General features: G+C 55.3%; 2 protein-coding genes and 8 non-coding genes across 10 annotated transcripts; 6 read left to right on the forward strand and 4 right to left on the reverse strand.

Annotated features, from left to right (window-relative positions):
* Positions 1–6776: 6776 nt before the first annotated feature.
* Positions 6777–6848, forward strand: TRNAP-CGG (transfer RNA proline (anticodon CGG)). The gene has a single exon. It is a non-coding gene; the product is annotated as a tRNA-Pro (tRNA).
* A 499-nt stretch (positions 6849–7347) lies between these two features.
* Positions 7348–7419, forward strand: TRNAP-UGG (transfer RNA proline (anticodon UGG)). The gene has a single exon. It is a non-coding gene; the product is annotated as a tRNA-Pro (tRNA).
* A 139-nt stretch (positions 7420–7558) lies between these two features.
* On the forward strand, positions 7559–7630 carry TRNAA-CGC (transfer RNA alanine (anticodon CGC)). The gene has a single exon. It is a non-coding gene; the product is annotated as a tRNA-Ala (tRNA).
* Positions 7631–8018: 388 nt separating this feature from the next.
* Positions 8019–8090, reverse strand: TRNAA-UGC (transfer RNA alanine (anticodon UGC)). The gene has a single exon. It is a non-coding gene; the product is annotated as a tRNA-Ala (tRNA).
* A 256-nt stretch (positions 8091–8346) lies between these two features.
* Positions 8347–8418, reverse strand: TRNAP-AGG (transfer RNA proline (anticodon AGG)). Its single transcript has one exon. It is a non-coding gene; the product is annotated as a tRNA-Pro (tRNA).
* Positions 8419–15043: 6625 nt separating this feature from the next.
* TRNAP-AGG (transfer RNA proline (anticodon AGG)) lies at positions 15044–15115 on the reverse strand. The gene has a single exon. It is a non-coding gene; the product is annotated as a tRNA-Pro (tRNA).
* Positions 15116–15552: 437 nt separating this feature from the next.
* On the reverse strand, positions 15553–15624 carry TRNAA-UGC (transfer RNA alanine (anticodon UGC)). Its single transcript has one exon. It is a non-coding gene; the product is annotated as a tRNA-Ala (tRNA).
* A 562-nt stretch (positions 15625–16186) lies between these two features.
* Positions 16187–16268, forward strand: TRNAS-CGA (transfer RNA serine (anticodon CGA)). The gene has a single exon. It is a non-coding gene; the product is annotated as a tRNA-Ser (tRNA).
* Positions 16269–16634: 366 nt separating this feature from the next.
* On the forward strand, positions 16635–22609 carry FTCD (formimidoyltransferase cyclodeaminase). The gene is made up of 14 exons (XM_051623992.1): positions 16635–16786; positions 17531–17714; positions 17999–18127; positions 18294–18382; positions 18612–18791; positions 18878–19015; positions 19276–19407; positions 20071–20132; positions 20898–21027; positions 21173–21334; positions 21590–21633; positions 21713–21851; positions 22187–22282; positions 22461–22609. The coding sequence occupies exons 1-14, from the start codon at positions 16733–16735 to the stop codon at positions 22545–22547; spliced, it is 1626 nt and encodes a 541-aa protein (XP_051479952.1). The 5' UTR covers positions 16635–16732; the 3' UTR covers positions 22548–22609.
* A 1118-nt stretch (positions 22610–23727) lies between these two features.
* Positions 23728–26168, forward strand: LOC127386626 (uncharacterized). Its single transcript, XM_051623993.1, has 3 exons — positions 23728–24078; positions 24310–24674; positions 25841–26168. The coding sequence occupies exons 1-3, from the start codon at positions 23749–23751 to the stop codon at positions 25917–25919; spliced, it is 774 nt and encodes a 257-aa protein (XP_051479953.1). The 5' UTR covers positions 23728–23748; the 3' UTR covers positions 25920–26168.
* The last annotated feature ends 550 nt before the right edge of the window (positions 26169–26718 follow it).

The raw sequence follows: 26718 nt of genomic DNA on the forward strand, positions 1-26718 counted from the left end.
TCGATCCCAGGAACCTCAATCGATCCCAGAATCATTGATCCCAGGAACCTTAATGGATGCCAGAACTATCGATTTAAGGGATCTAAGTCGAGCCCAGAAGTCATCGATCCCAGGAACCTCAATCGATCCCAGAATCATTGATCCCAGGAACCTTAATGGATGCCAGAACTGTCGATTTAAGGGATCTAAATTGATCACAGAATCATCGATCCCAGGAACCTTAATGGATGCCAGGACTATCGATCCCAGGAACCTTAATGGATGCCAGAACTGTCGATTTAAGGGATCTAAATTGATCACAGAATCATCGATCCCAGGAACCTTAATGGATGCCAGAACTGTCGATTTAAGGGATCTAAGTCGAGCCCAGAGGTCATCGATTCCAGGAACCTCAATCGAGCCCAGAATCATTGATACAAATAAATGTCAATCGATCCCAGGACCCTCAATCGATCACAGAATCATCGATTCCAGGAAACCTTAATGGATGCCAGGACTATCGATCCCAGGAACCTTAATGGATGCCAGAACTATCGATTTAAGGGATCTAAGTCGAGCCCAGATGTCATCGATCCCAGGAACCTCAATCGAGCCCAGACTCATTGATGCCAATAAATGGCAATCGATCACAGAATCATCGATCCCAGGAACCTCAATCGAGCCCAGAATCATCGATCCCAGGAACCTTAATGGATGCCAGAACTGTCGATTTAAGGGATCTAAATTGATCACAGAATCATCGATCCCAGGAACCTTAATGGATGCCAGGACTATCGATCCCAGGAACCTTAATGGATGCCAGAACTATCGATTTAAGGGATCTAAGTCGAGCCCAGAGGTCATCGATCCCAGGAACCTCAATCGAGCCCAGAATCATCGATCCCAGGAACCTTAATGGATGCCAGAACTGTCGATTTAAGGGATCTAAATAGATCACAGAATCATCGATCCCAGGAACCTTAATGGATGCCAGAACTATCGATTTAAGGGATCTAAGTCGAGCCCAGAGGTCATCGATCCCAGGAACCTCAATCGAGCCCAGAATCATCGATCCCAGGAACCTCAATCGAGCCCAGAATCATTGATGCCAATAAATGGCAATCGATCTCAGAAACATCGATCCCAGGAACCTCAATCGATCCCAGAATCATCGAGCCCAGGAACCTTAACGGATGCCAGAACTGTCGATTTAAGGGATCTAAATTGATCACAGAATCATCGATCGCAGGAACCTTAATGGATGCCAGAACTATCGATTTAAGGGATCTAAGTCGAGACCAGAAGTCATCGATCCCAGGAACCTCAATCGATCCCAGAATCATTGATCCCAGGAACCTTAATGGATGCCAGAACTGTCGATTTAAGGGATCTAAATTGATCACAGAATCATCGATCCCAGGAACCTTAATGGATGCCAGGACTATCGATCCCAGGAACCTTAATGGATGCCAGAACTGTCGATTTAAGGGATCTAAGTCGAGCCTAGAGGTCATCGATCCCAGGAACCTCAATCGAGCCCAGAATCATTGATCCCAGGAATCTTAATGGATGCCAGAACTGTCGATTTAAGGGATCTAAGTCGAGCCCAGAGGTCATCGATTCCAGGAACCTCAATCGAGCCCAGAATCATTGATACAAATAAATGTCAATCGATCCCAGGACCCTCAATCGATCACAGAATCATCGATTCCAGGAAACCTTAATGGATGCCAGGACTATCGATCCCAGGAACCTTAATGGATGCCAGAATTATCGATTTAAGGGATCTAAGTCGAGCCCAGAGGTCATCGATCCCAGTAACCTCAATCGAGCCCAGAATCATCGATCCCAGGAACCTTAATGGATGCCAGAACTGTCGATTTAAGGGATCTAAATTGATCACAGAATCATCGATCCCAGGAACCTTAATGGATGCCAGGACTATCGATCCCAGGAACCATAATGGATGCCAGAACTATCGATTTAAGGGATCTAAATTGATCACAGAATCATCGATCCCAGGAACCTTAATGGATGCCAGGACTATCGATCCCAGGAACCTTAATGGATGCCAGAACTATCGATTTAAGGGATCTAAATCCCAGAATCATCGATCCCAGGAACCTCTATCGATCTCAGAGGTCATCGATCCCAGGAACCTCAATCGATCCCAGAATCATAGATCCCAGGAACCTTAATGGATGCCAGAACTGTCGATTTAAGGGATCTAAATTGATCACAGAATCATCGATTCCAGGAAACCTTAATGGATGCCAGGACTATCGATCCCAGGAACCTTAATGGATGCCAGAACTATCGATTTAAGGGATCTAAGTCGAGCCCAGATGTCATCGATCCCAGGAACCTCAATCGAGCCCAGAATCATTGATGCCGATAAATGGCAATCGATCTCAGAAACATCGATCCCAGGAACCTCAATCGATCCCAGAATCATTGATGTCAATAAACGTCAATCTATCCCAGAATCATCGATCGCAGGAACCTTAATGGATGCCAGAACTATCGATGTAAGGGATCTAAATCGAGCCCAGATATCATCTACCCCAGGAACCTTATTGGAGCCCTGAGATCATCGATCCCGGTAACCTCAATGGAGCCCTGAGTTCATCGATGTAAGGGATCTTGATCGAGCCCAGAATCATCAAACCCAGGCAATGTCAATCAAGCCCAGGAACCTAGATCGAACCCAGTGATCATCGATAGCAGGAATTTCAATGGAGCCCAGAAACATCGAGCCCAGTAGCCTCAATCGAGCCCAGAAACATCGATCCCAGGAATCTCAATGGAGCCCTGAATCATCAATCTAAGAATCTCAATCAAGCCCAGAATCATCGATTCCGGGAACCTTAATGGATGCCAGGACTATTGATTTAAGGGATCTAAATCGATCACAGAATCATCGATCCCAGGAACCTTAATGGATGCCAGAAATGACGATTTAAGGGATCTAAATCGAGCCCAGAGGTCATCGATCCTGCCAGAACTATCGATTTAAGGGATCTAAATCGAGCCCAGAGGTCATCGATCCCAGGAACCTCAATCGAGCCCAGAATCATTGATGTCAATGAATGTCAGTCGGTCACAGAACCATCGATCCCAGGAACCTTAATGGATGCCAGAACTATCGATCCCAGGAACCTTAATGGATGCCAGAACTATCGATTTAAGGGATGTAAATCTATCCCAGAATCATCGATCCCAGGAACCGCAATCGAGCCCAGAATCATTGATGCCAATAAATGGCAATCCATCACAGAATCATCGATCCCAGGAACCTCTATCGATCCCAGAGGTCATCGATCCCAGGAACATCAATCGAGCCCAGAATCATTGATGCCAATAAATGGCAATCGATCACAGAATCATCGATTCCAGGAACCTTAATGGATGCCAGAACTATCGATCCCAGGAACCTTAATGGATGCCAGAACTATCGATCCCAGGAACCTTAATGGATGCCAGAACTGTCGATTTAAGGGATCTAAATCGAGCCCAGAGGTCATCAATCCCAGGAACCTTAATGGATGCCAGAACTATCGATCCCAGGAACCTTAATGGATGCCAGAACTGTCGATTTAAGGGATCTTAATCGATCCCAGAGGTCATCGATCCCAGGAACCTTAATGGATGCCCGAATTATTGATGTAAGGGATCTAAATCGAGCCCAGAGCTCATTGATCTCAGGAATCTCAATCGAGCCCAGGGATCTGCGTTGAGCCCCAGAGGAAGTGAGCCCTGGATCATCCATGGATGCCCGAATCCTCGACCCAGCCCAGAACCACCCCTAGCCACAGAACCATCCCTCTCCCTCAGGCCGCTCACACCCCCCTGCCCTGCGAGGCCCTGGGCAGAGCTGCCGGGAAAGCAGCTCCCTGGGGAGCACAGCACTGGGGAAAGCACTTCATGGGGCACTGCCAGCACTGGAGCTGGGAACAGGGCAGCTCCAGGGACACAGGAAACAGCCCCAAAGGGCCAGGGGGGCTCCAGGTGACCACAGCACCGTGGCAGGGAGACCCCCCGGCCCAGGGGGCCTTTCTCTTCACCCTTCTTCCTTTTGCCACTCCTCCACCCATTCTCTTCTGCCTCGTGGCTCCTTCCACACGTGATGGATGCATCTTCTCTCTTCTCCAGCAGCAGCTGCTGCAAAGGCAGGAAGACACGGTCAGGACCCAGACGTCCCTGCTCCTCCACCTGGAGGACAGAGGGCTCCAGGGCTGGTGACACACGCTCCAGGACGGGGCTGTCACTAGGGCTGGCAGCTCAGCAGCACCACAGGCAGCCAAAGACCCGTGCCCCGGCTGCAGGAGCAAGCCTAGACCCTCCCTCTGCTTGTGGGCACAGAGGGGACCCCCTGTCCCTGCAGGGGTTTTAATGGGGCCTAAAGGACAAGCTCACTCCCTCACTCCAACAAAGACAAGGACACACAAGCAGAAGTCCCCAGAAGGGACAGCGAGCTCTGTGCAGCCACGCTCTGGGGAGCCACCCCTCATCCCTACCTCCAGGCAGGAGAGGGGTCCTCAGAGCTGCCCCCTGGGCTACAGGGAGGCCTGAGGGGCCTCAACACACCAAGGGGCTGCACATGTGGCCAAGAGCCAAATGCTGTGACAGGCTCTGACTCCAGGGGGTCAGGTTCCTCCTGCTCCCCCTGCCCCTCAGCCGCTGCTCCCCCCGGGCAGAGGGGGAAGGACAGGAGCTAAACGGGAGCACAGCACTGGGGGAAGCGCTTCCCTGGGAACTGACAGCACTGGGAGCTGGGAACAGGGCAGCTCCAGGGGCACAGGAAACAGCCCCAAAGGGCCAGGGGGCTCCAGGTGACGGGGAGATTCCCCCTCCTGGGTGTCCCGGGTTAACGCTGGGTAGGCCATTAAACTAACCCCTGTCCCTGCTGCAGGGAAAGGAGGGGGAATAAGGGAGAGAGACTCGAGGGTTGGAAGCTGAACTGCACGGCTCTGATGCAGCAGTAGTGATTAAAAGGATGGAACATGTACAAATAGATACACCTACCTTCCTTTTTCTATGCTTCTCCACTTGTTCCAACTCCAACCATAACTTCCCTCCTCCCCACCTCATCCATCCCCAGGGCACCAGGTACCCACCTCCATGTGGGGTGGTTGCTGGCTGCTTCTGTTGGCTCCTCCCAGTAGAAAACCACAGAGGAACCTGAGGGAGATCATTTTCCATGTGTGATGTTGCAGGCCATGAGGACACACACCCTAAAGAGGAGACTGACACCTCCAGGGCTGTGACCACCCCCATAACACCTCCAGGGCTGTGACCACCCCCATAACAGGGAGCTACCCCCATCACCTTCCCAGGCCAGTGTCTCAGGTGCTCCCTGCTGAGCTGATGTACCTCATCATAATTAAGGCACTGTAATTGATGGATGATCCTGGGACATATCGATGGGGCAGAATGAAGAGATAGATCCGCTGCCTGTGCCTTGGCTGTTCTGGAACAGGTTTATCCCACCCCAGTGCCTGGAAGCCAAGCTGTGAGCAAGGCCAGGAGGGTGAGCTGGCCTCCAGGCAGAGTGTCCTTCTGGCTGGGGCAAGGACTCCTGGCCAGAGTGCTTGGGGACACAATTCCTAGAGCCAACCAGGTGGAGAGACAGAGGCCCTGGAGCTGGGAGCTCTTTCCTCCCCAGATCTCTTTCCTCCCCAAAGCCTTGCAAAGCCATTTCCCACCAAAGCAGAGGCAGCCTGCTCTCAGGCTTTAGGGAGGGGAGAGAAAGTGCGAGAATGGTTGGGATGAGAGAGCACCACGGAGAGGACATTCCCACCCCAGGCACTCATGGACTGACCAAGGTTCCTCAGGGTGCCCTCCCAGCCAGGCAAGGGCCCCACGCCAGCCTGGGGAGCCAGACAGGCAATGGCTCCAGCTCTTCCCTAGGGCTGAAAATCCCATAAAACAGTAAAATAACAGGCTGTCCACCTGTGAACCCCAGGGGGAAGAAGCACACAGATCAAAAAGCACTGGCATCCTGGTCTGGCCCTCCTGGTGCTGCCCGTGGGGCTCACAAGGCTTGCACCCCAGTGAGCTCCACCAGCATCGTGCCTCACCCCTGAGCCCAAATCATCCCCAGACTCCCAGCTTCCTACACACCCTTCTCCTCCCAGCCTCTCCTCCCGGGGAGGGCAACCCTCTGGGAGACAGAGATTAGCACCATGAAAGTGGAGCCTAAATCCCAAGGGATTACAAAGTCCTGGGAATAAAATAGTGGGGGATTTGAGATTTTTTGCTGCCTAAGCTGGCTGTTGTAGCATGGGGTGCAGGGGGCTGAAGGAGCTGGGCAGCTGTGGGGTAGGGGCTCCGTGACCTGGAAATCACAGGGGTGCAACCCTCCCCCTGCCTGCTCCTCCCCACATCCATGATCTGCATCTCAACTTCCCACCCTGGCATGGCTACTGGCATCCCTACCCTTGGGGTCTGTCCCCAGACAAAATCCCCTTGTCCTGCCCTGGAGCCATCCTCCTGGTTCTGCTCCCCATGGCACCCCCTGCACCCTGCTGACCCCCATGGTGGGCAGCTTCTGGGGGCTGGGGAAAAAGACCACCCCGGGGACTCTGCCAGCAGCCCCACACTCGCAGCTCCTGCGCCTGGTCCCAAAACTGCACTGGTGCCCATCGGGCAGGGGCAATTGTGGCTCTGGAACCTGGTGAGAGGGGTTTCAGTGGGTTGGTGATGGGAGAGGGGGTGTCCCCAGAGCCACCCCTCTGTGCCCAGTGCTGGGGGTGGGCGGCACAGAGGGCCAGGGGCAAGGAAAACAACTCTGCCCCGGCTCGTTGGTCTAGGGGTATGATTCTCGCTTCGGGTGCGAGAGGTCCCGGGTTCAACTCCCGGACGAGCCCTCCTTTTGGGCACCCAAACACCTCCTTGGCTGCTGGTGGGGACCCTGCCATGCCCAGGGACAGCCAGGGCAGCAGGGTCCTTCCCACACCCTGGTTGGGCATGTCCCCTGTGGGGAGGAGGGTCTGGCAATAGCTAGCTGCAAGGGGCCACTGGTGCAGAGGGATATAGCTCAGTGGGAGATGGGAGAGAACTTTCTTTGCACCTAAGAGGCCCTGGGTTTAGCCCCCAGAATCTCCACATCCTTTTGCCTCCTCAGAGCCCTTCCCTGATGGCTGTGGGGCTGGTAAAGTCCCCTAGGCCCCCCCCCCCCCCAGAAAGCCCTGGGGCTACCTGAGGGCACGGCTGGCCTGGGGCTGCTTGATGGCAGTGTCAGGCAGTGGATGCACTGGGGAACCCACGGTGTCAGGCAGTGGGTGCACTGGGGGAACCCACAGCCCCATTTGCACCCCCGAGTGCAGGGCCAGAGGGGCTGGGGGTGCTGGGGGGGTCCTGCACCCCGGCTCGTTGGTCTAGGGGTATGATTCTCGCTTTGGGTGCGAGAGGTCCCGGGTTCAATTCCCGGACGAGCCCTCCTTTTGGGATGAGCCCTCTCTTTTGGGACAGCCCCTCCTTTGAGGACAGCATCCCTGCTGCTCTCTGCAGACCCAGACGCTGCCACACCACAGAGTTGGGGGCTCTTAAACCCCACCTGGGCAGCCCCCCCAGCGCAGGGGATGTAGCTCAGCGGTAGAGCGCTTGCTTCGCATGTAAGAGGCCCTGGGTTCAACCCCCAGCATCTCCATGTCCTTTTGCTGCCTCCTCAAACCCACCACCTCCATGGGACACGGGTGATAAAACTCTGCTTTCCACTCAGGAGAGCAGCCTGGACTCACCTCCTGGACAAGCCCTCCTTTTGGGTACCCAAAGCCCTGCTCCCCTGCGCCTGCTCACCCAGAACTGAAACAGACACCTGGGGAAGGGAAACAAAAGTGTCCATTTGCCCTGAAATGCCCAGGGCAGGGGAGAGAAAGGGTCGGGAGCATCTGCAGGTGCTGTGACCCAGCCCCAGACCAGCCATGCTCACAGGCAGCCCCAGGGCTTTTCGGGGGGGGGGGGGACGGGGACAGGGGGGTTTCAGGGGCTCTGGCAGCCCCACAGCTGCAGAGAGGAGTGATGAGGAAGCAAAAAGCTGGAGATGCTGGGGGTTGAACCCAGGGCCTCTTACATGCAAAGCAAGCGCTCTCCCGCTGAGCTACATCCCCCTGCCCAGGCAGAGGTGGGGGCCTGGCCAGCTCCCCTTGGCCCACTGGGACCACCCCAAAAACAGCCCCTCAGGGGACACACATCCACCCACCCACCGCCAGCTCCTGGGGCCCCTCCTGCCCACAGGGACACCCACAGGCAGCTCGGGGGACCCAGCCCTCCATGCCAGACCCTGCTGCCCTGGCTGTCCCTCCCTGGGCATGGCAAGGGGTCCCACCAGCAGCCAGGGGAGGGGAAGTGGGGTGCCCAAAAGGAGGGCTCGTCCGGGAGTTGAACCCGGGACCTCTCGCACCCTAAGCGAGAATCATACCCCTAGACCAACGAGCCGGGGTGCTGCACCCCCTGGCACCCCCAGCCTGGGACACCTGGGAGTGCCTCTTGGCCCTGGCACAGCCTGGAGCAGGGAGGTCCCTCTGTGGCCCAAGTCTGGGCTCTTTACACCCAGGGTGGAGATACCAGCACCTCCAGCTGTGCTGTGTTCCCAGTGCCTGGCAGCCCGTCCCGCCCAGAACTGGAATCAAACAAATACCTTGACTCAGCCTGTCAGTTCTTCTTTGCCAGTCGGGTGAAGAGGCCAGGTTGGGGACAGCATTTTTGGCCACCCACACGGGTCTGGCCATAAAAATCCTTGTCCCAGTTGCTGTGCTGCTCCCGACTGGATCAGCCAACACCCCAGCGTGGATCGGGGGCTCCTCCAGATCCCATCGGGTGGCGAGTGATCCCGAGTGACAAAGGCTACTACTTTAAAAAAGTAAAAATTTGGAGAAAATGACATAAGGGAGAGCAATGAAGCACGCCAGAATGAGATCAGAACTTACAAAAAAGGTTCAAGATAAGGAGAATTAGAGAAAGCACCTAAGTATGTGCCTGGAAATTAACAGCTTGCCCTTGAAAACCAGGCCAGCAGGACCGAGGGAAGGGCATGTTTCCTTAGTTTATCTGGCTGTGAAGAGGAGTAGAAGGGTAGATACTAACCACTAGTGTCTGTAGCCTTGAACATGAAGTAAAACAGGTATTAGGAAAACGCTGACTAATTGAACTTCATGTGAACTCAGCTCATTAACAAAGTAAAACACCCTCCTGTAGGCTGGGAGGACCTCCTGCTCACAAAAGCCCCCCAACCCTCTGAGCTTGCCTAGTGAAAAGCAGAAGTGTTGCCACTTGAAGTGGAAGGGAAGAACTAGTTACCCAGTTGTGTGGACAAACAGCAACAGTGTGCTTAGAGATGGGCTGTGCATTTGGGGGTGCATAAAAAAGACCCTGTGTTCTGGGGAAGAAGTGCCAGCTCTGGGCTTACCACCCAACACCCCACTGCACAGCCTGGGACCAAGCAAACATCTCCACTCTGTGTGCAGACTGGACCACTGCACACTGGGTGGAGGGACCCTGCTTTGGGACAATGATTTTTGGAGACCCAGAGGGCACAGCTGTACAGCCTTGCCTGGGTCATCCTGCTTCTCCTGCTCGTGGTCTCAACTGGACCCCCAAGGGCTCCAGCACCCACTGACCTTGGTTGATCAGGGAACTCGGGCAGCTCCTCCCTGGTACAGCACTGTCAAAGAGGTATTGGCTTGTGAGGGGGAGGAACATCTGCTGTAAGTAGTCAATCTGGTGGCATCTCTCTGCTTAAGTCACCAAGACCTGCAGCAGCAGCTTCAAACCAATCAGGGAGGTTTCACCCTTTCCCTCCAAGGGAGGGGGGTCCTTTGCCAAGAGGGGGTTGGAGCAGAGTGCTTGAAACTGTGGTGAAGAAAATTCTCTTCAGGCAACAGCATGGGAATGACTACTTCAAGTGGGAAACCTCCTTGCTCTCCTCCCGGATGCATCCTGAAAGATTGGCAAGGATTCAGGGGTGACCCCATGAGAAAAGACAAAATGAAAATGTTTTGTTATCAATGGTGGCCAAATGATGAGCCCGATGATGGGGAGATGTGGCCACAAAATGGATGCTTGAAATATCAGACTATTTTGCAGTTGATGTTGTTTTGCTGCCCAATGGGTAACTGGGGTGAAGTGATGCATGTGGATGCTTTTATGATTCTATAGAGAAGGGCAGGTCTTCAGAAGAAATGTGGTGTAAAAGTGGGTGTGGGATCAAGCACTAAGAGTAATGGTGGTTGTAAGATGGTAAGAGGGGAAGAGGAGGAGGTAGATGGGACATTAGTGGTACCAACACCCTCCTGCAATGCTCCTAGAAAAACACCCCCAATCTATGAGGGGAATGAAAGGGAGGGCTGGGAAACAGGGATTCCAGTCTGACAGCTGGGAGAGAGAGGGGACAACACCTGGTGAGAGCAGCCCCTCCATGACCATGTGGTGGTGGAAGGACAGGCTGGCTCCCTGTGTCCCCTTTGCAGCACTGGACTTGCTAACCTGGCAATAACCTGTGGGGACCTCCCCAGACAACCCAGAGGGAATGTATGATGGGCTATTCCAAATAATCATCATGATACATAAGCCAAACTGGGGGGATATCCAAGTCATTTTAGAAACTCTTCTCACTACTGAGGAAAGGAGAGTTGTTCTGGAGAAAGAAAGGACTCAGCTTCTCCCCAGGGAAGACCCAGGATGGGATCCTAACAGAGGTCTAACCGGTATCAGCAGTTAATATGATATGGAATTCCACCTGGGGCCCAGAAACAAAAAAAAACTTGTTGAAGTTATTTGATGTTATACAGGGACCAGAAGAACAACCCTCAGCCTTTCATGAGAGACAATGTGAGACTGCTGGGAAATGGACTGATCTGGATGGACCTCGAGGCAAAAGAACAACCAAGTGCTCTTTAACATGTTGTTTATAAGACATTTAGCCCTGGACATCAGGAAAATTACAGAAGGCAGATGGAGCTGGGGGGGTGGGCATCTCACAGCTGATAGAAAGAGCTTAGAAGGTGTATGAAAACCAAGGTGGGAGAGAAAAGAGAGAAAAACAGGGAAGGATGAAATTCCTGGGTTCCTCACTAACTGCTACTATAAATAAGAGCAATGTCAGGGACCAACAAGATTGGATCCCATTAGGGCAAAATCCATGTGCAATCTGCTGGGAGGAGGGGCACTGGAAAAACCAATGCCCAAATAGGAGAGTCAAGAGGAAGGAAAATCCGGGAGCTGGTGGGGATTTGATCCTGCTGGGAAAAAAAACAGATTTGGATTGATGGAAGAGATTATGAATGTTTCCTCAGCTGACCCTCTGGTTCCCATCAAGCCAAGGAATGAAACTAGAGATTTTCTCATAGTGGAGTTACCCCTTCAGTGCCCACGAGTTGTAAAGGACTTTTGAGCAAGATTTCAGTACTGACAGTTGTGGCAGCTGGAAAGCAGGATCTAAAGCCATTCCTGAAACCAATGTAGGGCACAGCTGGAAAGAAGAAACTAACTCATGAATTCCTCTCCATGCCAGAATGTCCCCTACCATTATCTGGATGTGATTCGTTGTGCAAATGAAATGCTCAAGTACCTTTTCCTGAGAATTCTTGTGCAGCTCCATATTCCCCAGGAGATGGCGTGGAAGGCCCAGCTTTGCCTGCTAACAGAGACTCCTTCAGTTAAGGGACCCGGGGATGACATTCCAGAGGTGATTATCGATGCTGTGATCCCTCTGGTTTGGGCTTTGAAGAAAGAGCAACGGATGTGACACAGGTCAAGGCAGAGCTGAAGTCTGGTAAGAAAAAAACCAGTGTCTTATGAAGTTAGAAGAGTGAAAAGGGTTGGAATCTTTTAACTGACACCTTGAAAAAATATAGATTAAAAGAATGAATGTTGATTGGAACTGAACACCCCCATATTCCCAATAAAAAACCCAGGAGCACAGGCTGGTTCCAGATCTAAGATACATCAATCAGAGAACTGTGGATGTGTATCCTGTTGTTCTCAATCCCTGCACACTGTTCTCATCTAGACCCAACCCAAACGCTGATCTTCCAGTTCTGGATCTGAAGGACCCTTTCTTCTGTGTCCCAGTGGACAAAGCAAGTCAAAGGATTTTTGTATTTGAATGGAAAAATCTGACAAGAGGCAGAAACTTCCAGTGGTGTGGGGCAGTGGTTTTGCCAAGATTCAGGAACAGCTCCACCTTGGTAAGGTGCTAGCAAAGGAGCTGGAACTGTGGCAGAGGTAACAACCAACCCTTCATGCTGCTGCAGCACGTGGATGACACACTGCTTGGTGCTGACTGGGAAGAGGAGTGTTTAAAAGCCACTGTCTAGTCTGCTGAACTTCCTGGGATTGGCAGGATGGATCCAGGGTTTCCAGAAGAAAAATAAAAAGCACAGGTGGCTATGGAAACGGGCCAGTATTTGGGCTTTGAGGCTGCAAAAGGACAAGGAGAGATGGGGACTGATGGCAGAGGCCACGTGCCCAAGTCTGAACAAGGATTAAGAGGATTCCTGGGTGGTGTCTACCACGGATACCAAATTCTAGTTGGTTGGCTAAACCCCTACATGATTCCATGAAAGGCCCAGGAGATCTATTGGAACGGACTCCTGAATGCAGGAAAGCTTCTGAGCTTCTAAGCTCCCAGGGAAAGCCCATCAAGCACAGACCAGTAACCATGACACTGCTACAGGTGGTCCTTGAGCCATAAGAGGTGATGCACTGTAAAGTGCATCAGAAAGGGCCTGGGGGGGTTGTCCAAGGGAACAGAAAAGCTGGCATGCATCTGTGCTGCAGGAACAATTCCTTGGGGCCCACAAAGGCCTAGAAGGGAAGCAAATATGAAGCCACCTCGATAGACAGAAAAGGAGAACCAACTGGCAGAGGCACCCAAGTGTTCAGAAGGTCAGGAAGGATGGTGGGTTACTGCAAACAAACAGGTTCTTACCACCTCCAAGATGATGGAAGCCCTTCTTAAGAAGTTACATGAAGAACCTCCTGTGGGTGCAGACCCCCATCAGTGCTTAGGGTCAAACATGCAAACCAGTGCAGACATCCTAGTGAAAAGATGTGAAACCTCTTGTGCAAATAACCCTAAAGTACCAAGGAAACCCCCAGCAGGAGACGTAAAAAGAGGAATCACTCCAGGGCAAGACTGGCAATGGGCTTTTCTGAGTTACCAAAACACAACCAGAAGCAGTACTTGCTTATTCTAGCAGATACCTTTCCAGGATGGCCAAAAGCTTTTCCTTGCCACACCAATCAGGCCAGAGAAGTTCTTAAGAGTTCTAATGAAAGAGAGAATTCCTAGATTTGGGACTGATGAGGGTCTGTCTTCTGAACCCTGCTTTATTGCAGAAGTAGTCCAGGGAACATAGAAATTCCTACAATTCAAGTGGGATCTGCATAACCCCATGGAACCCACAGTCTAGTAGGAAGAGAGAAAGAACTGGATCAGCCAGCAAATGACTCCATGTCTTGGGGAGCTGTCAGGTCCAACCACAAACCAGAGCATGGAACTGCTCTCTCTTACTCCTCCACACCCTCCCAAGGAGGATAAAAGGGCACTGAGAGACTTAAAGCTTGGAAATTAAAACTGGAACAGGTTTCCTGGAACACGGAAAGGGGGTAACATGTGGGATGAGGAACAAACACTTCTATACACATAGATACAACACCTGATCTCCATGATGGCAGAAACGGGTGGGCGAGGGTGCCCAGGGCAGGGCTGGCTCAGGAGAGGGGTCCACGGCTCTTCCCAGCACCCGATGAGCTTGGATTCTGCAGGACATGAGGAGAAAGCAGGAAAAATGGGCTGGGCTCCCGGGTCTCATAGACTATGGCAGGAAGTGGGCGGGAATCCTGACCCCGGGTCCTTCGGGGTCCTAAAGACTCTCTCTCTGGTTCCTCCTATCGGTAGCAACAAATTTTTCGGACCCATTCGAACCAGAGCACCAAGCTGTGCCAGGAAGGCCACCTCAGGGAGGCAGATGTTCTGCCTTTTGCCTTCCTGAGGATTAGATTCACTCCAGGGCTCAGGGAAGGGGTGAGTCCATTGGGAATCCTGTATGGCAAACCCTCCCCAGTTCATAGTGCTGTAGCAGAAAGTGATTCTCAAAAAGTTATCTGCTGTCTGTCGTGAGTCTTCTCACCCCTACACAGGTTCCAGCCAGTTCCTTCTTCTTTGGCTTCACCTGTGCTTTGCTTCCAGCCAGAAGACTCAGTCTTGCATCCCAACCTGGAAGGAGGAGACATGGAAAGAGAAGTGGAACGGACCCTGTCACTGTTTTGCCAACAACTTGCACTGCAGTGAAGGTGAACAGGACCAGCTCCTGGATCCATTACACCTGAGTGAAGGAAGCACCTCCTGAAGGACAATGGACATTGACCACTATGGAAGGACTTAGGTTAAAACCATCTAGAGGTCAGGTCTAATTAATGACTTGTAACCAAAGCACACAGAATAAGGTCAGAATTTGCAAAAACTGGGAGTTAGGGAACATACATAAAATATGTACCTTGAGGTTAACAGTTTATCCTTGAGAGACAGGCCAGCAGGACTGATGGAAGGGAGCACCAACCTTACCTTGGTGTGGAGTAGAAGGTATTAACCACTGATGTTTTGAGCCTCGAGCACAGAACAACTGACAGAAAACAGACTGAGCAGTGAGAAGCAGAAGAGCCACCACTCTGGTTAACTCATTCTTCACTTCAACCTATTTTGTGTAGACAAGTAGTATCTGTGTCTGTAGAGACAGGGTAATTTTGCATTTTTTTGGTGTCTAACAGACACCCTGTGTCATGGGGAAGGTGTGGCAGCTTTGCCACCCAGCACCCACCTCTGCACAGACAGGAATCAAAGTGAAGATCTGGACCCTGTGCAGCCTGGATCAGGGCAGGCTGGGCAGAAGGACTGTGCCTTGGGACAACTTTGGTACCTGGGACAGATGATCAGGCTTTAAAGATGCTTTCTTTGTATGCCAGAAGATGAGCAGAGCCCATCAGAAAGGGCATTCCTGGGAAGAGCTGCCCGTTAGGGATGTCACCCCATCCATGTCTCATCGGTGGGTGCCCAAAAGGAGGGCTCGTCCGGGAGTTGAACCCGGGACCTCTCGCACCCTAAGCGAGAATCATACCCCTAGACCAACGAGCCGGGGTGCTGCACCCCATGGCACCCCCAGACCCATCCTCCCCTTCCAGCCCCCCGGCCCCACACAGCCCAGCCCTGCCCTCTGCTCCCCCAGCCATCACCTCCCCCAGCACAGGCTAGGGGTGCAGCACCCCAACTCTTAGATCTAGGGGTATGATTCTTGCTCAGGGTGTGAGAGATCCTGGGTTTAAGTGGTGGATGAACCCTCCTTTCGGGCACCCACAACCTTTCTCAGGCCCAGATGCTCCCCACCCACCCCAAAAAATAATTCACCTCAAGTCCCCTGAGGAACGACACAGGGTGCCTCTCCACCCCCACAGGCTGCAGGTGAGCAAGCAGCCCACAGGCAGCCCCAGGGCTTTTCGGGGGCAGGGCAGGGGGGTTTCAGGGGCTCTGGCAGCCCCACAGCTGCAGAGAGGAGTGATGAGGAGGCAAAAAGCTGGAGATGCTGGGGGTTGAACCCAGGGCCTCTTACATGCAAAGCAAGCGCTCTACCGCTGAGCTACATCCCCCTGCCATGAAGGACGACCTGACATTCATCTCAGTCCCAGACAGCCTTGTCACAGCTCTCTTCCCAGCCACTGGTGCTGCTGACCACGGGGTTTGGGAATTTGCAGGCACTGGATGCCCCTTGGGTGCTGCTGGGCTGGTGAGGGGGCCAAGACTGGGAGAATGGCTGTGGGGCAGAGCTGGGACATGGGTTTCTGCAGGCAGCTCCTGGGCAGAGCTACCCACTTGGGGGGGTGGGTGCCTGAAAGGAGGGATTGTCTAGGAGTGGAATCCTGGACCTCTCACACCCTAAATGAGAATCATACTCCAGAGCAATGAACTGGGGTGTGCAGCTGCCCAGGCACCCCACCCTGTGCCAGTGGCTGGGGGGGCAGGTGCTGCCCATGGACCCGGAGCCCCAGGAGCTGCTTTTGGCAAGACCCTGTTGCCAGGCCCCCGGGGCGGAGCAGGGCTGAGGGTGTGTGCAGAGATGCACCAGCCAACCTGGAGACTTTCCCACTTCCCAGGAAAAAGGGGATGCCCAGGGGCGGGGGGTCAGGGGTCCCCCCAGGTACCCAGGGCTGGGCTGTGATGGCCGAGAGGTGAAGGCGTTGGACTCGAAATCCAATAGGGTCTCCCTGCGCAGGTTCGAATCCTGCTCACAGCGAGAGCTTTTACCCCCTGTGGGGACCTTGGGGTGCAGCTCTCCCCCAGCATCACAGAGTGCTGTGCCCTGGGTACAAGCAGGCTGCCCCATCTGGGAGCCACAACACGGTGCTGGGCACAGCAGATGCTTTTCTACATGTGCCAAAAGTCACCCTCTCCTGGCAAATGAATTGGTGCTTGTGGGTAATGAGTGCTTGTAGGCTGGCCCTGGTGTGGGGGCAGCAGCCCTGTGGCCCAGAGCTGCTCCAGATGCAGAAGGGCCAGTTCCACAGTTGTTTATGCAAGACTCTTTCTGTCTCTTGGCCACAGATCAATGAGGTTAATGAGAAACCCTGGCTTGGGCAGGGGCAACGGGTTGGGTGCCCGGAGGCTTTTGCTGCACAGCAGGACAGGAAGGGACAGGGACACCCACAGGGCACAAGGAGCTGAGCGTGGGGCTGCAGGGTGCAGGCAGACCCTGGGACTATGGCCAAGCTGGTGGAGTGTGTCCCCAACTTCTCGGAGGGGAATAATAAGGAGGTGAGGGAACACGAGGAGGGGCTAAGGGGTGGGAGATGCTGGGTTGTGGGTGGGTGGGCTGCTCTGGTGGAGGCTGCTCTGCCTCCTTTGAAGTGCTGCACAGCTTTCCCTGTCTGGCTAATGCTGAAAATGCCCAAAGGCAGCCCCTGCTCCCTTTGGAGACCTGGTAAAAACTGGGGACTCAGATCCCCCTCTGCTCCTCACTGCCCGCAGGTTGCTGCAGCACCAGCCTGGGGTGCTCTGGCATAATCACTTTGAGAAATACCAAAATACCCCATCCAGGTTAATGGGATCTGTGCTGGGTATCAGCCCTAGGCTGGACTTTGGCCCTGCTGGGGGTGAGGAAGTTCAGCAAACCCAAAACTGCAATAAAACCACTGCTTCCCCCCCCAGGAACAGGCTTTACAGAGCCAAACCTGTTTTGCAGCTAGCAGGGGACAGTATCCTCAGGAGCAGCACTTTGGGATGGTGCTTTCTAATATGCAGCAGCAGCAGCTGAGCAACTCTCCCCCACCACAGTGTGTTGGGGGCTCACTGGCAGCCCAGAGTGTCCCAGACCCCTTTGGGTAGGAGCAGGATGCTCATGTCTTTGGATCCTGCCTCCCCTGGATCCACACTGATGGTCTGGTCATCCCCAACACCAGTGGGAAGGGGAAAGAGTTGAGAAAAGGTGTTGCTCACCTTGTGAGGCCAGGGCTGTGGGTCCTGCTGGCTCATCCACCTTGCCCCCCACCTGTCTGCCAGGTGATCGATGCGGTGAGACAGGCCATCTCCAGGACACCAGGCTGTGTGCTGCTGGACGTGGATGCTGGTGCCTCCACCAACCGCACGGTCTACACCTTCGTGGGGTCTCCTGAGGCTGTGGTGGAAGGGGCCCTGAGTGCAGCCCGAGTGGCCTGGCAGCTCATTGACATGAGCCAGCACACGGGTGAGGCTGGGGGTTGTGCAGGAGCTGACCTGGTGCTGAGCAGCTTCAGGGCTGCGCTGCGTGGTTGGCTCCGGGTGGGACCCTGAGAAGTTCTTGCTCATCTTCTTCATCCAGAGAGGCTGAATCCCTCCTGTCCCTGGGCTGGAACAGACATTGCTGCCATAAACACAACCTTCCTCACGGCAGCAGCGCCCAGTTTGCAAAAGAGTCTGGGAAAGAGCTGTCCTCCCTCTTTGCCCGCTTGCTCTTCCCAGCTCCCAGCCTTAAATCTACCCTGTCCCCAGGTGAACACCCTCGCATGGGGGCCCTGGATGTCTGCCCCTTCGTGCCAGTGATGAATGTCAGCATGGAGGAGTGTGTCACCTGCGCCCACCGCTTCGGGCAGCGCTTGGCGGCCGAGCTGGGGGTGCCGGGTGAGTGGGGGTTCAGGAACCCGCTTCGTCCCACCCCGCACACCTTTTGCAAAAGCTTAACCAAGGAGAACATGGGGCTTGCTCCCACATGGGCAAAGCTGGGCCCTGCTAGGTGAGGTGCCACCAGCCCTGCCCGGTGGTGCTCACCCCTGGCCCTGTCTGGCAGTTTACCTGTACGGCGCGGCGGCGCGGGAGGAGAGCAGGAAAGCACTGCCCAGCATCCGTGTTGGGGAGTATGAGGCGCTTCCTGAGAAGGTGAGCCTGGCAGCACCTGGCCAAGCAGGACCTCCCCAGCTTGGGGAGGGGGCTGGGGGCTGGCCTAGTCCCCCCCACACCCAGCAGAGCTGGTGAAATGCCTTGGGTGCTGCTGCAGATGGAGGTGGTCATGGCAGATGCTGGCTGGGGAGGGAAATGCCTGTCCCTAAGAAGGTGGCTTGCGCTGCCCAGAGGTGCCAGCTCATGTGCTCTTCTCTCTCCTCCCCAGCTTACAAAACCAGAGTGGGCTCCTGATTTTGGGCCCCCAACCTTTGTCCCCCGGTGGGGGGCCACGGTGACGGGTGCCCGGACCTTCCTCATTGCTTACAACATCAACCTGCTGTGCACCAAGGAGCTGGCTCACCGCATCGCCCTCAACCTCCGCGAGCAGGGCCGCGGCCCCGACCAGGTACCCCCTGCCAGTGGCACACTGGAGTGACCCTGCTTGTCCCCACACCTCCCGGGCCCTGCCTTGACTGTGGTGGGTCTTGGCAGCCTGGGCGCCTGAAGAGAGTGCAGGGCATTGGCTGGTATTTGGAGGAGGAGAACATAGCCCAGGTTTCCACAAACCTGCTGGACTTTGAGACCACGCCGCTCCACGTCGTCTACGAGGAGGTCTGCCGAGATGCAGAGGTGGGTGGCGTGGGCTGGTCAATGGGGGGTTCACAGAGGATGTCTCCCAAGGGCAGGCTCTGCTTTCCCTCACACCTAGCTCAGCCATGCTGGGCAGAACTGAGCAGCATGTAACCCCCTAAACCTCCCTGCTTCTCCATTGAAGGCTTACCTGTGAGCCCCCTGGCTCCTGTGAAGGAATGAGAACCACCAGGCTGGGGTGGTCGTGGCAGCAGGGCAGGTGACTCTGGGGACAGTCACGTTTCCAATGTCCTTCGCAGGCACTGAACCTCCCTGTAGTGGGGTCTCAGCTGGTGGGACTTGTCCCCAAGAAGGCCATGCTGGATGCAGCTGAGTTTTACATCAAAAAGGAAAAACTCTTCATCCTGGAGGAGGAACAGAAGATCAGGCTGGTAACGTGGCTCCTCCTCATAACAAGACAAGGGTGGAATCATGAGAAACACCCACCCCCCCACCCCCCCTCAACCTCCGAAAGTGTCGCTGAGCAGAGATTTGGGACCTCAGCAGCCCTCGGGAGTGACACTTGTCTCCAGGGACAGTGTCTGGCAATCTGTGAGGGCACAGTGAGTAGGGCAAGATGCTTTGTGGTCCTGAGGATGCCAAGATGCTTGGGGAGTAGAGACCCTACCCCACGAGGACAGTGTGGGCAGCAGCTGCCCAGCTTGCCTGCACAGAAGCCAGGAGGGGAAGGAGACCTCCCCTGAACTCAAGGACAGTGGGTGGTGTTATGGGAAGCTGTGCCAGGACCAGGGCAAGCTGGAAACAAGGAGACAGGCTCTGCTTTTCAGCTGCAGGAGGGAGGGACTTTTCCACCCTATGGGGAACGTGCTAGATAAGAGCAACCTAATTATTAATCCATGCAGTCTCCAGTCATTTGTAGGTGGCTGCACGACACCCCTAAGTCTGGGATGGGACAGGCTGGTGACACTGGCTGTCCCCTCTCTGGGCCATGCCCCAAGGCAACTCTGGATCACCCCTGGTTAATTAACAGCAGGGAATGAGGATGCAAGGGGGCGTCCCGTGACGGGGCTGACACGTGGTGCTGCTCCTTGCAGGTGGTCAGTCGGCTGGGCCTGGACTCCCTGACTCCATTTCACCCCCGGGAGCGCATCATCGAGTAGGGACCCCTGTCCTGCTTCTCCTGGTGGTGCCCATCCCCACCCAGCTGGGGAGGGATCCTGCTGCCTGCACCTTGCACTCACCTTGTTTCAGGAGCAGTGCCAGCACCCAGCTCCTCTTTGCAGCCCGGGGACATCTCTGCTGGGTGTGGGTGCAGGCGTGGGGTGGTCCCTGCTCCCAAGCCGTGATGGTTGTGAACCTGGGGTGGGGGGACTGCAGGTTCACTTGGGCAGGCAGTGGGAACAGGTTTGGTGGCCAAAGTTGAGCATGTACATGTTAGATTTTCCACCCCAGCCCAAATTTCACTGCCTGGGGCTCACGTGCTGCCCCCCAGGGAGGGAGGCCATGCTGCAGAGCCCAGGGAAAAACACACATCTGAGGGTGGAGAAGACGGGAAACTCACCCATGCTGAGGTGAAACCAGGACGTGCACTTTAAGTCCTTGCTGTCCCCTGCTGAGGATGTGGTTGCAGGTGTTTCTGTCCCTCCAAACACCGTTTGCATGAGCCCACCCTGCCTAATGCAGAGCAGCAGCACCAGGACACGTGCTCCCCAGCTGCCCATCTGTCCCCATGGAGCTCGTGTCTTCCCTTCAACCCTCCTGCTGGGTTTTTTGGGCCAGCCCCTTTCTCAGCCACCCGCAGAGCCAAGGGGTGGATGAAAACCTGTTGGGAGTGGGCAGTGCTGGCTGGGAAGGGATTGGGTGGTGGTGGAGGGGGGTCCCTGCAGCTGGGGGACTCTGACATGGGGTGGCTGTGCTGCAGGTACCTGGTGCAGGCAGGAGAGGTGGATGGGGGGCTGGTGTCCAAGCCCCTGGGCGCCTTTGTGCGAGCTGTTGGTGGGAGGTCGGCGGCCCCGGGAGGAGGCTCCGTGTCTGCAGCTGCTGGTGCCCTGGTAGGTGCCCCACAGCAGAATGGGGTCCCTGCCTGCCACGGGGAGGGGGTCCTCTGGGTGTGCTGAGCCCCCGAGGAGAGCTGGCATGGTGGTAGCAGTGGGTGCTGTGCCCTGCTGGAGGATTTTCCCCCCCATGTCCTTGCAGGGAGCGGCGCTGGGCTGCATGGTGGGGCTGATGAGCTACGGGAAGAGGCAGTTTGAGGAGCTGGACCCCATTATGAGGAAGCTGATTCCTCCCTTCCACCAGGCCATGGATGAGCTGGTGGCAATGGTGGACGCTGACTCCCGTGCCTTCAGCAGCTACATGGTGAGGTCCCACCAGCAGCAGGTGCTGCTGCTGCAGGTTGGACATGGGGGAGTGGGGGACTTTCCAGCTGGGAGGGGGGCCAGCATCACTGCACCCTGGTGTCCTTAGGAGCCTGGCTGTGTGACCTTGGCCTAAGCCAGGGCAAGGGACACCATCACCTAGAGGTGGTTTGCAAGAGCATGGCAGCTACTGGGTCTGCACTGACCCCCAGTGCAAGGCTCACATGGCAGCAAATCTGCTCTTCTTTGCCTGCAGGAAGCTATGAAGCTGCCAAAAAGCACCCCTGAAGAGCGGGAGAGGTGAGCTGGGCTGGTGGGGATGTGCAGATGGGGGAGCATGGCCAGCCAGTGCTCACCCCAGGGCTGTCCCCCCTCCCAGGCGCACGGCTGCCATGCAGCAGGGGCTGAAGACAGCTGTGAGGGTGCCCTGTGCCCTGGCAGAGAAGGTGAGTGGGCTCTGGCCTGCTCTGAGGGAACTGGCACGGCACTGCAACCTGGCCTGCAAATCTGACATCCAGGTACGGTCCCGGGCTCACGTGCTGCCCCAGCTCTTCCCTGCAAGGTGTCCCATTGTGCCCTCGACCTCTGGGATACTTCTCTTTAGCCTCACTTCCCAAACTGGCCAGTACCTTCTGCCTGCTAACTTTTGGCAGCTTGCAGCCCTGGTGGGAGAGGTGACCTCCACCAGCCCTTGCCCGAGCTTCCCTACCTGTGTTACAGGGCCATGAAGGGTCCCCACGTCCTTGAAGATACCTGGTTGGGAATGGGTCATGGAGAGTGGGTGTCCTGCCGCAGGACCATACAGTGGTGCTCTCCTTCAGCAGGAGAGCTTCTTGCAAGCCTCTTTTCCTAGGTGGGAGCCAAAATGCTGGAAGCAGCTGTGTTTGGAGCTTACTTCAACGTCATGATCAACCTGAAAGACATAACGGATGAGAAGTTCAAGCTTGCAGTGAGCAGGGGCTGTGTGTGTGCCCTTGGTGGTGGGGATGAGATGGAGATGAAGCCCTGGGGACCCCTCATTCCTGGGCACCTCCTCCCTTTGCCACCAGTGGGATGCATGGGGTGGATGGTGGATGGCTCTGTCTGTCCTGTTGAGTGGCCAATGATGCTTCTCCCTCCCCACACAGATGTCACAGAAGGTCTCTGGGCTGCTGGAGGAGGCAAAGCAAAGCTCAGTGCTCGTGCTGACAGCGCTGGAGAAGCGGGCAGCCTGAGAGGGGCTTGGGGACAGCCTGGGGGCTCTGCAGCAGCAAATACAGCTGGGAAACACACTTCATCCCTGCCTGGCCTCCTTCAGTATCTGCCTCAGGAGAGCTGCTCCGCGCCGGCAGATCCCAGCGTCATCTTCCCTGCTGGCCTTTCCCTAGCCAAGGGTTCTTTGTGCTACCTGGAGCTCAGACTTCAGGCTCCATCCCCTCATCCTTGGGGCAGAAGGAGTGGGCTGGGCAGGCAGTGTTTGGGGCCACAGGGCTCCCAACAGAGGGGACAACAGGGACCCCAGGGTGCTGCCCAGGAAGAGATCCTTGTGCATGGGCACCTCCTGACCTGCACATCCCTGTGTGTTTCTGTGCCCAGAAACCCTCCCTGAGACACCTCCCTGGAACAGTCCCTTTCTGCGGGGTATCTTTTGGACTGTGTGTGAGGAGAGCAGCCCGAGTCATGGCTCGTTGGCCCGAGAAGGGAGCCCTGCCAGGCATGGGGCAGCGCTGGGGGAGGGTGGGGTTGGGACAGCAGGAAGACAGGGATAGGATGGGAGGAGCTCTGCCCCCTCTCCGGGACACCCCCAAGAGGAAGACCTGAGCATCAGCACCTGCCTGGCTCTGATGGCAGCTATCACCTCCTCCACCTGCACGCCACGGCAGCACCCTGAGCAGTGTCACAGGGAGACACCAGCTGGACCCTGAGCCCTGCTGCCCCACCACAGTGCCCACGGGAGGGTGACCCCTCCGTGCCAGCCCCCACCTTGGACACCGTGCCCCTGCTGGTGGCACGGAGCCAGGGTTCGTGGTGGGGACGTCTGAGTCACCCCCACTGAGTCACCCTCATCACCTGATACCGGGAGGTGAAGCCACCACCCTCGAGTCTCCTTTTTTATCAGCCCTGTGGGACCTTTGTGCCGGCTGGGAGCGGCGTGTTGACGTTTCCCAGGTGCCCATGGTGACGGCTGTGGCTCAGCAGTGTCACCCTGCCTGCTGCACCCCTCCTTGCCCCAGCAGGACCCTGGTATATAAGGTGTGCCTGCCACCCCAGGAGAGCTGTGCCAAGGAGGGTGCTGCTGCCAGCAGTGCTTTCAGAGGTGCTTCTTGCTGGGGCTTTTCTGCAGCTTAGGTGAGCAGAACCTCAAGGGCAGCCCGGGAGGGGATAAGGGCTGGGGGGTGGGAGGGGTGGGCATGGGTGCCTGTGAGCCAAGGTGCCATGGCTGGCACTGCACCAAGACATAGTGACCCCAGCCCCTCATGGCCCATGAGGACATGGGCTGGGCACCCAGGCTTGGCTGGAGTTGACAATATGATTTCTACTAAGCACATGCTTGGGCTTTGGGGGTGCACAGAGGTGGGACAGTCACTGCCTGGGGGTGGTGCTGTCAAAGGGATGAGGGTGACTGTTGGGGTCTGTCCTTGGGAAGGAGCTGGGGCAGAGGAGCCAGGTTCCACCTGCTGCCAGGAGGTGCCAGGAGGGAGCCCTGATGGTGCCTGTCCTTCTCTTGCAGCTCGGGGCCGCAGAGGATGTGGAACCCCAACCCAGGTGAGGGGCTGTGGGGCTGGGTAGGGCTGTGGGGACCACAGGGGGGCTCAGTGCACTGCCCACAGGCACACAGGGGCATTACCTGCCTAGCAATGGGGAGTGGGCATCACTTGTGAGGAGGGGGTACAGCGCAGGGGGGCACCTTTGGGTGCATGGGTACACCTGCTCCCTGCAGTGTCTGTCAGGGCAGGGCCAGGCTCTGCTCACTAACACCCTCCCCTCTCCTCCTAGGTGCTCCCAGTGGGGTGCCACCACCACAACTGCAAATTTGCCCAGCAGCCCCCCCAGGATACCCTTTTCACAACACTCCAGCAGGCCCCAACACAAGCTACCCCCAAATGCCACCTGGTGCCCCTGGGACCTATCCCCCGGGACAGCCACCCAGCCATCCTTGTGGGCCCTCTCCACCTGGCCCCTACCCACAGGGGCAGCACCACCATGGGCACCCTCCTCAAGGGCATCATCCCCATGGACACCCCCCACAGGGGCATCATCCCCACGGACACCACCATTCAGGACCACAGGGGTGCCCCCCTGACTGCCAAAAGAAGCACCATAAGAAGCACAAGAAGCACTCCAAGCACCACGGACACAAGGTAAGAGTGAGGTGGCCCCAAACCCTTCCAAATCTCTGCCGTGGGCTTTGGGACCCCCTCACATGTGCCCCAGCATCCAACCTGGGCACCTTGGGCTCCCCTCTTCCACCCTGCGGGCTACCAGCACCTCAGGGGCTTTTTTTAGATGTGGAGACTTCCCTTTGTGTCATAAATAGGCAAGCCTGAGTCATTCCAAGCAAGTCTTTTGAAACATGACCCCTGAAATACCTTGAAGCCATCTGAAACGGTGACTCAGCTCAGGGTGCACCAGGCAGCTCTGCCTTAAATCCCAGGACTTTGTCCTGCTCATCTGAGAACCAGTAGTGCCTCCGTGAGGGACATTCACTCAGTGTCCTGCAGCAGAGAAACAGTTCAGTTTCATCTTAAAAACCAAACCAAAACAAAGACCCAACAAATAAAGAAAAAAAGCAGTTCTCCGTGCCAGGAGTAGATGCTCCAGAAAATGCTGTTCCAGGAAGGGGCACCATCCAGGGTAGGTCTGATTGCTAAACAGAATCCCAGCTCCACCAAGGGAAGAAGGAGCATTTCCCAAACCAAGCAAACCATCAGCTCCTCTCACTGTGACCTGCTCGGACCTTTGTCCTTAGTGGCAGAGAGCAGGAGCCTTCTGGAGTTTCCTTGATTAGTAATAATAACAACTATGACAATCAAAACAATAGCAATAATAAATATATAAATAAAAATAAGTAAACATTAATAAAAAAACACCCCTCCCACAATACGTCTGTAATTATATTCTCTGAGCAGAGAAATAATGGTTCCAAACTCTGAAATGTGGTTTGTGACAGCCCTGCATTAAAGATTGCAGTGATGTTTCTAGCAGCCCTTTTATCTCCAGGCCAGGGTTTGCTGTCTGAGGTGCTGGTGCTGTCCTGACTCCCACAGGGGCAGAGTCAGCTCTCCCAACTCATTCTGGGCTTGCAATCCAGCCAGTGTGCAAACCTCAGGGCTCCCCTTCTGCTGGTGTGCAAAGACACCTGGGGAGTGGTGGGTCTGCAGCCACCACTGCTGAAACCTCAACCTGGCCCCAGCTGGACACCAGGAATGGGAACCCACCACAGGATGGCTCTAACACTTACCAGGAATGGGGTGAAAGAGGGTTGTTTCCGTGTTACCCTGAAGTAATTTTGTTTTCTGTCCTCCAGCACTCCAGCAGCTCAAGCAGCAGCAGCAGTTCTGACTCTGACTGAGGAGGTCCTCTCCCACCTGCAGGATGGTGAATGATGAAACAAGAAGCCACACACCCCTTGGGAACCACCTGCACGTTGCTCTGCTCCTTTCCCCTTTCTCTTTTGGGCAGTGTCTTGCCTGCTGAGCGTTGTTCTTGTTTTTAGCTTGTAAAATCTTTGACCTGGAATCACTGTGAGGTGATGGGCAGCAGCTCTGTCCTCTACCTTTCAGAGGAGCCCACTGAAAGTCACCCCCCAGGGCTGCAGGAGCAGCGTGGGGAGCATCACATGCTGGTTTGCAGTCTCCTGGTGTCAGTGTGTTTCTTCCTGTGCAGCAATACCCGTTGCTGGTAGAAGTCCTCACCTTTCTCATGAGCTTTCCCAGCTGTAGCAGAGGGGCTGGCCAGGGAATCACAGACTGGTTTGGATTGGAAGGAACCCTAAAGATCATCCAGTTCCAACACCCCACCACGGGCAGGGACACCTCCCACTAGACCAGGCTGCTCCAAGCCCCATCCAACCTGGCCTGCTTCCCCTTTGCCATAACTTCCCCCTTGCTGAGCTGTCTGGGCTGCCACCCTCCATGCCAGGGGAATAATTAATAGAAGTAATGAGCTCTCTTTCTGAAGCCCCTGAGCCCCAGGTCTGCAGCATTCCTGTGAGGCAAGGTGAAAACCTGGCAGTGCTTTCACCACAACTGTCACACACACAGGGCTGTTTAGCTGCTGTCGGACTTCTGTTTTGCCCATTGTCCTGGCTCAAGAGGACCTTTCCCAGCCCCGACATCAAGCAGGCTTTGCTGCCAGCTGACGTGACTAGCTCTGGAACCCAGGGGCACAAACAGGAGCAGCTCA

The sequence above is a fragment of the Apus apus genome, chromosome 6, assembly GCF_020740795.1.
Source record: "Apus apus isolate bApuApu2 chromosome 6, bApuApu2.pri.cur, whole genome shotgun sequence".
NCBI classification, from domain to species: Eukaryota; Metazoa; Chordata; class Aves; order Apodiformes; family Apodidae; genus Apus; species Apus apus.

What these genes read in the sequence shown, in the direction of transcription:
- LOC127386626 (XM_051623993.1), top strand. Translation starts at nt 23,749, where the DNA reads ATGGCTGGCACTGCACCAAGACATAGTGACCCCAGCCCCTCATGGCCC. An exon ending in GATGTGGAACCCCAACCCAG is followed by an intron (nt 24,079 to 24,309) that starts GTGAGGGGCTGT and finishes CTCTCCTCCTAG; the next exon opens with GTGCTCCCAGTGGGGTGCCA. An exon ending in CCAAGCACCACGGACACAAG is followed by an intron (nt 24,675 to 25,840) that starts GTAAGAGTGAGG and finishes TCTGTCCTCCAG; the next exon opens with CACTCCAGCAGCTCAAGCAG.
- FTCD (XM_051623992.1), top strand. Translation starts at nt 16,733, where the DNA reads ATGGCCAAGCTGGTGGAGTGTGTCCCCAACTTCTCGGAGGGGAATAAT. An exon ending in CCCCGGGAGCGCATCATCGA is followed by an intron (nt 20,133 to 20,897) that starts GTAGGGACCCCT and finishes GCTGTGCTGCAG; the next exon opens with GTACCTGGTGCAGGCAGGAG. An exon ending in ATGAGAAGTTCAAGCTTGCA is followed by an intron (nt 22,283 to 22,460) that starts GTGAGCAGGGGC and finishes CTCCCCACACAG; the next exon opens with ATGTCACAGAAGGTCTCTGG.